Raw genomic sequence first — 12929 nt, 5'->3', positions numbered from 1 at the left:
TATACTACTTTTTATAACATTTATTGTCTTCTCTCTAATTATATAAACAATACTTTTCATTGCCCACAAATAGGAACACAGAAAAACCTAAAGTAAAAATTAACCATCACCTATAATCTCCATTCTCAGAGATAACCTTCATTTGCTTTTACCCCAGTGCCTACTTTTTCTTTCTTTCTTTTTTTTTTTTGTTAAAGTTGAATTATAGAATACTCATTGAAAGGAGTGATGCTGAAGCTGAAGCTCCAGTGTTTTGGTCAACTGATGTGAGAGTTGGACCATAAAAAAAGCTGAGAGCTGAAAGATTGATGCTTTGAAACTGTGGTGTCGGAGAAGACTCTTGAGAGTCCATTGGACTGCAAGGAGATCAAACCAATCCATCCTAAAGGAAATCAGTCCTGGATACCCATTGGAGGGACTGATACTGAAGCTGAAGTTCCAATAATTTGGCCACCTGATGCAAAGAACTGACTTATTTGAAAAGACCCTGATGCTGGGAAGGATTGAAGGCAGGAGGAGAAGTGGACGACAGAGGATGAGATGGTTGTGTGACATCATCGACTTGATGGACATGAGTTTGAGCAAGGTCTGGGAGTTGGTGATGGACAGGGAAGCCTGGCGTGCTGCAGTCCATGGGGTCGCAAAGAGTCAGACATGACTGAGCGACTGAAGTGAACTGAACTGATGCAAATAGTTGACTCATCGGAAAAGTCACTGATTTGAGTAAAGATTGAGGGAAGAAGGAGAAGAGGGCATCATAGGATGAGATGGCTGGATGGCATCACTGATGCAATGGACTTGAACTTGGGCCAACTCCAGGAGACGGTGAGGGACAGGGAAGCCTGGGGTGTTGCAGTCAAAGGGATTGCAAAGAGTCAGACACAACTGGCCAACTCAACGACAATAACAAACTAACTGACTTACAACACTGTGTTGGTTCCATCTGCACAACATAGTGACTGAGGACTCTTACACGTTACAAAACAGTCACTGTGGCTTGTCTAGTCACTGTCTGTTACCATACGCATGTGTTGCAGTGCAATTGATTATATTCCCCACGCTGGCTGCATTTCACACAGAGACTCATTCATTTTGTGACTGGAAGTTTGTTCTTCTTAAGGTCTCTCACCTCGTTCACACATCTCCCCACTCCACTTTCTTCAAGAAACTACTTATTCTCTGTTTTATTAAGTCTTTCTTTAGATTTCACATACCGGTTGAATTGTACAGTATTTGTCTTTTTCCATCTGACATTTCACTTAGCATAATACCCTGTAGATTAACCCACGTTATCACAAATGACAGGATTTCATTCTTTTTTTTTTTTTAATGGCTGAGTAAAATTCCATTTTCTTTGATGGATATTTATGATACTTTAATAAATCGGTTACTGTAAATAATTCTGCAGTGAACATAAAGGTGTATATATCTTTTCAAATTACTGTTTTGTTTCCTTTAGAACAATACCCAGAAATGGAGTTCTGATCACATGATATCTACTATTAGTTTTCTGAGGAGTCTCCTACTCTTTTCAGTAGTTGCTGTATCAACAGTGCACAAGGGTGTCCTCTCTATTGTATTGGCAGCATTTGTTATTTGTTACATTTTTGGTAATAGTCATTCTGACAGATGTGAGGTAATATCTCATTGTGGTTTTAATTTGCATTTCCCTGCAACCTCATTTTACAAGGCAGGTATGGCCTTGATACCAAAACCAGATAAAGACACTACCAAAAGAGATAATTACAGGTTAATATCCATGGTGGACATAGATACAAAAACCTTCAATGAAATATCTTCTTTATAGAACAGTCTTATGGACTCTGTGGGAGAGGGAGAGGGTGGGAAGATTTGGGAGAATGGCGTTGAAACATGTAAAATATCATGTATGAAACAAGATGCCAGTCCAGGTTCGATGCATAATACTGGATGCTTGGGGCTAGTGCACTGGGACGACCCAGAGGGATGGTATGGGGAGGGAGGAGGGAGGAGGGTTCAGGATGGGGAACACATGTATACCTGTGGTGGATTCATTTTGATATTTGGCAAAATTAATACAATTATGTAAAGTTTAAAAATAAAATTAAATTTAAAAAAAAGAAAGGAACAGTGGCAGATGATATGATTTTCTGTATAAAACATTCCAAGAGGTCACCAAAAAACTGATAGAACTCACCAATGAATAAAATTGATGGACACAAATTTAATAAATAAAAATCTGTTATATTTCTATATAGTGATAATGAATCATCATAAGAATTAAGAAAACAATCTCATTAACAATTGAATAAAAAGAATAAAATATCTGGGAACAAATCTAGCCAAAGAATTTTCTCAGAAATCAATGACATTTATGAATAAAATTAAAGACAAAATAAATGAAAATATATATTCTGCTTGTTAGTTTTGTTAAAATAATTATATTCTCCAAGGCAGTTTATATATTCAGTGTAATTGTTTTCATATGGTCATAGTTGTATGTTACTCAGAGCAAGGACATGCTTCAAAGACCAAATAACTTCAGTAAAAATCAGCAAATTAACTGCATTATTGGATCTATAGACCTTACTCTTTGCAGAAGGACATGCTTCCCTTGTTAAAATTCAAGTTACTGTTTCAGTCTTTTTAAGTCAGAGTTTCTGTCAGTGTTGATATTAGTGGCCATGTTAGAGTTTTAGAATCAACAGTTCTTTTCAGATTCTTCTTACTCTGTGTGTGTGTGTGTATGTGTGTGTGCATGAGTGTATTTTATACCATACTAATAATTGAAAGCTGCTTTAGTAATCTAAAGACGAGATGATTTTTATCATGTGAAATTTATGAATTGAAGCATTCAAGTCAAAATTCCACTATGAAAAAAAAGAGAGATTTTAAATGATCTACAAAAGAAAATTTAACCCACTATTTGCAACTGAACTTATTTCAGCCTCATATCTTTCAATATTGCTGTTGTAGTTCAATCACTAACCATGTCCAACCCTTTGGAACCCCATAGACTAGAGCACTCCAGGCTTCCCTCTCCTTCATTATCTCCTGGAGTTTGCTCAGACTCACATCCATTGAGTTGAGAATGCCATCCAACCATCTCACCCTCTGTCGTTCTCTTGTCTTACTGCCTTCAATCTTTACAAGCATCAGGGTCTTTTCCAGTGAATCAGCTCTTCACATCAATTGGCCAAAATATTGGCGCTTCAGCTTCAGCATCAGTCTTTCCAATGCATATTCAGCATTATCAGAAGTTATAATTTACAAAATAATAAAAATAAAATTAGAAACTAAATGTATCTTCTGTATTAACTTTCACTTGGTGGCTCAAATGGTAAAGAATCTGCCAGCAATGCGGAGACTGGCTCCATCTCAGTGTCAGGAAGACCCACAGGAGAAGGGAATGGAACTCACTCCAGTCTTCTTGCCTGGAGGGCTCCTTGGGCAGAGGAGCCTGGCGGGCTACAGTCCATGGGGTCGCAAAGAGTCGGACAGGATGAGACAACACTACCACTTACACTTTTTAAACATTGCAGTGTTAGAAAGCATGTCACTAAAGGCATGACCATGCAGAAAAACTATTTGTTTTTTGCTTATTTGCTTTTTTTTGGCCTCCTAAATGTGAAGGCTTTCAGTTAAAGCATGGATCACTTATATTATAGTAGAATACATTTTTTCCATAGTTCTCTTCAAAGTATTTTTTACTTCCTTGTTCCTCAGGCTGTATATGAGAGGATTTAGCATGGGAATTACCACTATATAGAATACAGAAGATATTTTATCAGTATGCAAGGAATGGCTTGTTTCTGGTTGCATATACATGAAGATGATCGGACCATAAAATATAGTGATGGAAGTCAAGTGGGAAGCGCAAGTAGAAAATGCCTTTTTTCTGCCTTCAGCTGATTTAATCCTTAGAATGGCAAATAGAATGAATACATAGGAGACAAGGAGGATAAAAAGAGAGAAGAAGATATTGAACCCAGCAAGTGTGAACAATAACAACTTTTTGATATATTTGTGATGGGTTTCATGACAGGCCAGGGCAACCAAGGGGACATCATCACTTGATTTATTATGTTTGAATGACAGAAAGATAAGTGGAATGTAAGAGTTGCTTATAGGAGTCCCACAGAAAAGCTATATAGATATGTGCTAAGCACCATCTGAATACAAACCCTTTTGTTCACGACAATGGTATAGAGTAAAGGATTACAAATGGCCACATACCTGTCATAAGCCATGACTGAGAGCATATAAAATTCACAAACCACAAACATGATAAAGCAAAACAACTGAATGGCACAAGCAGGTAAGGATATTCTTTTAGTTTCTTGGAGGAAGTTCACCAGAGTGTTAGGAGTGACCGAGGAGGTATAGCAAAAATCAACAAAAGCTAGGTGGCTAAGGAAATAATACATAGCTGTATGAAGCTGAGGACTGACATGAATTAGCATGATTAATCCAAGATTACCCATGACACTAATTAAGTAGATCACTAAAAAGATCCCAAAAAGAAGGGCTTGAAGCTCAGGACTGTCTGTGAGTCCCAAGAGGATGAATTCAGTTACTTCTGAATTATTGTGTTTGGCCATGAATTGTATATAGAAGCATATCATACTGTTATGTGCAGAATATCTGTTGCAGGTACTCTTTCACGTTGTGGATTAAGGACGTCGCTCATGCTTATTTTATGGTGACCATATTGGAAAGAAAAATCCTCAGTGGTCAACAGGCCATTCTCAGATTTCAGTGCTGCCTGCTTTGGATTTGAAGGGACTTTCTGCAGGCAGGAATTCCAACACAATCAGTAGTAAGGATATTTGTTAAGGAAGACAGAATATCTTGAATTGAAATATAGGATATCATGTATACAAAATTCCAGCATCATAGGTAGTATGGCAGGATAAATATTTCAAGAGTTAAAGAGATGGCCATGAATATATTAAGATGAAACACAAGGCATTTCAACCAGAATTAAGACAATCATGACTCTTACTAAATATTATTCTTAATGTGCTAGCCAATGCAATGAAAGAAAAGGTGAAATATAGTTATGTAATATAGTTATGTATAAAGTATGAAAGTGTATCTAAACAATATGTTTAGTGAAAAGATGATATTGGATTTTTTTATGATTGTGACAATGTCTTCTATTACAATAGATAGAAGAATGCTATGTAATGAAAATTATAACTTAATTTTCACAAAAATGTGAAACTTCAAAGAAAAGTGAAAACATAGTTTTCAGAATTCCACTTCATATGATAAACAAAACATTTAAACATAAAGCTTAATTTAATATTGAGCTTAGCAATATTAAATTGCTATATTCATCTTATATATTCATGTTATTTATGTTTAAGTCAAATAAATTCATAGTTTCACATTATTTTTGGTAGAATGACATTTAGAAAAGAAATTCATCTATAGTCTTGGTCTCAGGACAATAGATTTAGAGTTTGCTATTCGTTTCACCTTCACAGTGTTGAAGAGATGGAGGTGAACGTAAGTGTCTGAGATGTTTTGACTCCTCAAAGGTCAGACCTAGCATTCAGATTCGGGCTTTCAGACACCAGGAATCTATGCTCTTTAATTGAAGAGCTGTATCATGGTAAAAGCTCCATCTTGCCAAGATAGGACAGTGTGAATTCAAAGACATTAATGACAGGCTTTGAGTATACAGAATAGAGACTCAAAATTTGCTGCAGGAACTACTGAAATGTTCAAATAGTGGATAAATGTGTTTAAAGAAAGACAAAAAAAAAAAAACTTTTGAGAACTGTAGATTAAGTCAACCCTGTATCTCTATGATTCACCAAAATATATACCCTATTTCCTTTCTCTGGTTATGTTTCATTAAACATTCAAATGGCATACACACACACACACACACACACACACACACACACACACTCTCTCTCTCACACATATGGTCTTCACAGGTGTGCTAGTGATAAAGAATCTGCCTGCCAACTCAGGAGATGCAGCAGATACAGATTCAATTTTTTGGTCAGGAAGATCCACTGGAGTAGGAAATGACAACACACTCCTGTACTCTTGCTGGGACAATTCCATGGACAGAGCAGCTTGGTGGGCTACTGTCCATTGGGTTGCAAAGAGTCAGACATAACTGAGCAACTGAACACACACACACACACACTATATACATTCATTAATATATATTCAAATGATATGCAAATTACAAACTCAAAACCATTTTCTGTGTAATTGCAAACTGTTCAATTATCATTACGCTTATCTGAAATTATATATGCATACCTGTATATCTATATCTATCTGTCTATATCACAGTTATCTGTTGTGTATGTTAATCTTCATTTATAAATTGGCCTCTCATGTATAGTATAGTTGGGACTAGAATTCAGGTTCTTTAGCAAGAGAGATGATGTGCAAATGCTTCTGATTTATTATTACTCTTTTGTGTATTCAGTATTTTAGAAGACTCCAAATTTTGTAATGCTGTCTTCATTTAATTGACAAATAAGCTACAGGAAGCCCACAGACAGTTCAAGTCCATCCTTTGACTACAAGACATGTGTTCTTTTCCAAGCTAGACTGCATGGCCTAGTGTGCTCATCACATTATAAACTACACCTTATCCAGTGAGGGCCAACTTACCTGAGATCTGCCCAGTATAATTGCATAGGATCCTTGCTACTGGAAAATGATCTATGGCGTTTCAATTATTTTGTGTATATTAATTTAGAATATATGATACCCCTGGGATTCCATTCTTGAGTTACACCTTTTTTAGATACCTTGAAAAAATATAACAAGATCTCATAGGCTTTAAAAAAAGAAGTTCACTTAAAAATTAGTCTTCAGGGAGGAGGGAGGAGGGTTCAGGATGGGGAACACATGTATACCTGTGGCGGATTCATTTTGATGTGTGGCAAAACCAATACAATATTGTAAAGTTGAAAAATAAAATAAAATTAAAAAAAAATTAGTCTTCAGAGATCAGACCAGATGCCAGGCCATGTTAAATCCGTGACTAAGGTAAACTTTGGATGTATTACTCATCTGAACAAAGACAATTTGAAAAAAAAATAAAGGCAGTTTGTTAAAGGTATAAATATGGAGCAGTTTCATTAATTCATTCATTAATTTAAAATTATGAAACAGTTTTATAATGTTATATTTTTCAAAGAAACTAGCAAATCAGGGAAAGAAGTACATGTGCATCTTTGCTCTTCATATGGGATATGATTAATGGAACTGGAGAATCCTGAACCAGGGATTTTAAAGTGGTGGAACGATGAAACTTTTGTCCTATAACTAGTTATATACCCAGATAATGGTTTGTTATGCAATTATTCATTTGAGAAATAAAAAAAACATTGGTATAAATTCTTATGGAACAAAGAATTATTTTTTAATATGATTTCATTTGAAAATGAGAGAATTGGCAAAAAATTCTAATGGGCACTTTTATATCTGAAATCTCATTCTAAGTGAAAATATTCAGAAAATTTTACTGCACCATGAACATACATGTAGAAATCCAGTATTAAGAATAGGCATTTTGGTAGCTTAAGAGAAAAAAATCAGACTGTGAAGAAAATTCTGTTTTTATTCATTCCAGTCACTTTCTTAATTTCATGAACATAAAAGCCTGGTTTCTATTCATGATGACTTTTATCAGGGCATCTTTCACTTCCTTATTCCTAAGGCTGTAGATTAAAGGGTTCAACATGGGAATGATCACTGTATAGAAGACAGAGGCCATCTTATCCGTGTCAAGGGAATGATGAGAACTTGGCTGTAAGTACATAAAGATGAGGGTCCCATAGAATATGGTGACTGCCAGCATGTGGGAGCCACAGGTGGAAAAAGCCTTGCGTCTGCCTTCAGCGGAGCGCATCTTCAGGATGGCAGAAATAATGTACATGTAGGAGATAAAGACAACAAGAAGGGAAGAAATGAGCATGAGGCCAGCACAGGCAAAAATCCATAGCTGCTTGGAGTGAGTGTCTGATCTAGTGAGCCTGAGAAGAGGCATGTCATCGCAGTAGAAATGATTGATGAGGTTGGAATGGCAGTAGGAGAGGCGGAAGGTGAGGATGGTATGAAATAGGGCAACCAGGAAGCTGTAGCCATAGGGGGCAGCCACAAGCTGAACGCAGATTCCTGGGGACATTATGACCATATAGAGCAGAGGGTTACAGATGGCCACATACCGGTCATAGGCCATGGAAGCCAGCAGCAAACACTCGGCAGTCATGAAGGCCAGGAAACAGCCCAGCTGGGCAGCACATCCATTGAAAGGGATAACATTTTGTTTGTACAAGAAATTTCCTAGCATTTTGGGTGTAATGACAGAAGAATAACAGAAATCAACAAAAGCCAAGTTACTAAGGAAGAAGTACATTGGCGTGTGGAGTCTTGAATCTGTTCTGATGACTAGGATCAGACCCAGGTTGCCTGCTACTGTGAAGAGGTAGATGGATAAGAACAGGACAAAGAGGGGGATCTTCAACTCCTGACGATCTGTGAGGCCCATGAGAACAAATTCTGTCACCTGGCTGCAATTTTTCTGGATCATGTGTCTTCACTATGTCTGGATGACGAGAGGATAATAAAATCCAACTTAATCAAATTCAAGTCTTAATATCCTTTAAAGCAATTGGTATTATCAAGATGAAAGTGCTAACAGTGAGAGTGCTAGCATCCTTGAGTCTGGCGATGAGAAAAAGAGTAGATGGAGATGTTTTACAGGAGAGACATATTTATCTCCCCCAAATAAGTGCATTTTATGAAGTTAACAGCTGTGGATAGGATTCAGTCCACACTGACTCTTTGCTCAAAGCTCCTATGCTTTTTAAAATTTAACATTATTTTTTCAAAACATTAAAGCTATTGCTTTTATAAAAAATATCCTAACATTAATAATATAAAGGAAAATGAGCCCCCTGCAGTGACATCACTCTGACAGACTTGTATATGTGATACAAACCCCACATTGTTGCAGTCCTGACAGAGCAATGAACAGCATGCTCTATCCATCTATTCTATTCTCAGTACTTATTGCAGGGAGGCCACCATTGATTGCTACATAATCTTCACAAATGTGTTAATAATGCAAATGCTGAAAATGGGCAACTTTATTAAGGACTATAGCTACCTCATGGGTTGTTTGTTATTTTATGAGTGCACTGAGGAAGACCAGGGCAGTTAAATAAAAAAAAATATATATATATATTATAAAAATAAATTATAATATAAAAACATATTATAAAAAATATAATATAATTTTTTTGTGACTGCCCTGGTCTTCCTCAGTGCACTCAGGCATTCTCGGCTTGCAGCGACCAGGGCTACTCCTCTGTGTGGTGCCCAGGCTTCTCATTTTGCTGCCTTTCCTTGTTGCAGAACACAGGCTCAGTGGTTGTGTTACATGGGCTTACTGGTCCCATGGCATGTGGGATCTTCCTGAACCAGGTATCAAACCCATGTCCCCTGCATTGGCAGGTGGATTCTTAACCACTGGACCATGAGAGAAGTCCTACTTTGCTTCTTATATTCCCATGTTATAGACAGGGAAGAAACACTGAGAGGTAAAGCACCTGAAGTAAGCTTAGACAGCCTGTCTGTAGCACAGGGCTTTCAAACTAGTGTTCTTCTGATGCAGGAGACCACTCACTATTAGATAACTAACAAGCATCTACCTTTTAATGCAGGGTAGTCTACCCAATACTCCGAAATGGAAAAGTATCTACAAAAGACTGGATAGATGTATATGTATAAGTGAGCCACTTTGCTGTTCAGCAGGAATTGCAATATTTTTATTATAAATCAATAAAAAAATATGCTCCAATAAAAATTTTAAAGTCAATGTAAAATTTCTATTTTATTTCACTTATTCTATTATATCTATGAGAAAAAAATACAATGGAGTCTCAGTAATGAGCCATTGATTTTTTAATAGATAAATGTTGATGAATGCCATTTCATTGAGGTTTATGCCAAGCAAGGCACAGCAGAAAGAACCTTGAATGAAATTGGGAGATCTTTATTTGAATGCTCTGTCACCCTCAAAATACATTAATTTTAGCATGTCAAAAATTCAGTTTGTTCCTCATTTTCCTAATTTAAAGGTGCCTATTTTATCAAAATCAAAAATAATTTTTAAGTGGGCATGTGTGAATGTTTCTACAACTTTCTATGGGAATAAGATAATTTTTGATGGTATTGATCAATACATAAAGCAAGTCATCAGAGTGTTTAAAAGCCTAGTTAGTCGTCCCATGAATAAATGAATTCTACTTTGAAATAATTAAGCAAGTATTTTATTGGAAATTTGGTTTACTAATTCCAAGACAGCAGCTAAGAGTTCATTGTTTAGCAACTAGACATGCTTCAGTATGCCATTTTATCTTATTTTAAAGGTAGCACATGCATATATTTGATAATATATTTGAAAGTATATTATATATGATCTTTTATGATCTAACTCATGATATTTTATATTCAGAATTTATATACTCACATATCATGCTGCAGTCAACACACAGAATTATTTTGCAATCATCAATTACAGTATGACTTTCCATTTTTCCCTACTTCCTATGTGTTTTATATACTTATCTCTACCAGGTGAATGATAATTAGAGTTGGAAGAAAAAATCTTATTTATTCTTCAAAGCCTATCAAAACTCAACCTTTCCCGAGAAGAGACTTCTTTAAATTCCAGTTCCTCTGTTACTTACCAGTTTTCATTTTTATGTTCTGGAAACATTTCATACATAATTTATTTACATATAATTTATTATTTCCATCTATTTCTGTATTTCTTCTTTTGATAGGTTATCTACTCCATGGGTGGGAGTCATGAATTCTTTATTCATTTCTTAATATAGCCCCTTCTACATGCTTGTCACACTATTTCAGTTTATGCCCCTGTTCATAATTCATATTTTTATTTGTATCAAATATGTTAAGGGTCACAATGATGATTTAATTTAATGTGCTTATCTCTCATTCTGGGTAAAATGACTAGATTTGTTAAAATGGAAAGGAGAGTCTTGACATAGTTTACAGTCTAATCAGTTAAGTGCCTAATTTGTCTAAATATTTGAATAGATTCTATCTCAGAGATTTCAAATATTTTTTTCATCCCAAACTACTAAAAATGCATTTTATATAATACTACATGTCTGCATAACTGAAATAAGATTAGAGGAGATATTCTTTCCCTTGTTTCTAAAATGCCATCCAAAATATTTTATTCTAAAATTTATTCTATTCTAATTCATTTGAAAACTGTCATTTGTATCTCAATTTTTAAATATACTCTTCTAAACTATACCTGGCAGACCGTGTTCCTATTTCTTCTCCAAACAGGTCTGGGTAGCAGCACACTGCAAAGTTTTGTCCCTGACGTATCCCAGGGCTCTTTCTCACTTAGAATAGGAGGCAAGGAAAATAATCAGGAAGCTCAGAGCCCACACCCCAAGAGATCCCAAGGCAGGCTGAAGATCAATTAGCATTATTATTCTGTTTTGAAGAACTTCAGGTGTACAGTTCTGCGTTTGATATCATTGCCCTAAGATTTTCTAGTTTTTGAGTTACTCTTATTTATTTGTTGCTTTAATTGTTATGTGGTTCTTGTTGTTCAACAGAAGGATTTAAATGTATCCTTGGAAGAAAAATAAAAATTACCTTGTGAACTTTCTAACTACATCTCTTTCAAATAAATGAATATGTAACTCCTCCAAGAATCTATTTCTGAACATCATTGTCCTATTCTTTGAAATGTTCGTGAAGTGTTCATTTTCTCTTTAGTTGTCTCTCTCCATCATTACTTGATTTCCTTGGTTGACCAAGTCTAAAGAACACTCTCCCAGAGAGCTTTCTTAGCTCTTCTGTGTCTACAACAAGGGTGTACAGATAGAAGATGGTTTTATTTATTTATTTATTTATTTTGTTGATATTGTCACGTTTTTATTTTTTTAAATTTTTTAGGGGTTTTTTTTGTTCTTTTTATTTTATTTATTTATTTATATTATTATTTTTTTAATTTTATTTTTAAACTTTACATAATTGTGTTAGTTTTGCCAAATATTTACTTGGAAACAATGTGTCGGCTGTAAACTGAATTGTATCCTCCCCAAATTCATAGATCAAGGGCCCAAACCCAATGTGATGGTATTTGCAGATGGTCCTTAGGGAGGGAGGTAGGCTTAGAAGCGATAATGAGAATGGGATCCTCATGATAAATCAGTGGCCTTACAAAGAGAGACACTAGTTTGTTCTCTCTCTCTTTAACATGTAAACACACACTCTCTGATACACACACATACACACACAGAAGAGCTCATGTGAGGAGAGCACAGTTAGAGAGCAGCCACATACAATCCCGCAAGAGAGTTTCTACAAAGAACCAAACTGATCAGGAGCTTGATCTTGGACTTACTGGCCCCCCAAATTATGAGAAAATAACTTTATATTGTTAAAAACCACTTATTTTTATAGTATTTTGTTATGATAACTTGAATGGACAAAGACAGCATGTTTATGGAAACAATAATTCTCTACATTGAAACAGTTTTTGTTGGGTTTATGGGAGGGGGTAATGAGGGAGAAAGGAACTATGGAATTATCTTCATTTTTCCAATATAGAGCAATTTCTGTTGCCTTCTCCATAAATTTTTTTAGTATAAATTTATTTATTTTAATTGGAGGCTAATTACTTTATAATACTGTATTGGTTTTGCCATACATTGACATGAATCCACCACGGATGTACATGTGTTCCACATCCTGAACCCCTCTCCCACCTGCCTCCTCATACCATCCCTCTGGGTCAGCCCAGTGCACCAGCCCTGAGCATCCCGTATCATGCATTGAACCTGGACTGGCAGTTTGTTTCACATATGGTAATATACATGTCTCAATGCCATTCTCCCAAATCATCCCAC

The 12929-nt window shown here is 35.8% G+C and overlaps 1 protein-coding gene and 1 pseudogene across 1 annotated transcript; both read right to left on the bottom strand.

Moving 5' to 3' along the window:
* Positions 3637-4604, bottom strand: OR5AL9P (olfactory receptor family 5 subfamily AL member 9, pseudogene; annotated as a pseudogene).
* On the bottom strand, positions 7595-8554 carry OR8U9 (olfactory receptor family 8 subfamily U member 9). The gene has a single exon (NM_001390675.1). The coding sequence runs from the start codon at positions 8552-8554 to the stop codon at positions 7595-7597; it is 960 nt and encodes a 319-aa protein (NP_001377604.1).
* Between the last annotated feature and the right edge of the window lie 4375 nt (positions 8555-12929).

The sequence above is a fragment of the Bos taurus genome, chromosome 15 (genome assembly GCF_002263795.3).
Source record: "Bos taurus isolate L1 Dominette 01449 registration number 42190680 breed Hereford chromosome 15, ARS-UCD2.0, whole genome shotgun sequence".
In the NCBI taxonomy this organism is placed as follows: domain Eukaryota; kingdom Metazoa; phylum Chordata; class Mammalia; order Artiodactyla; family Bovidae; genus Bos; species Bos taurus.
Note: the sequence above shows the minus strand (reverse complement) of the source record. Positions and strands in the feature narration are given on the sequence as shown.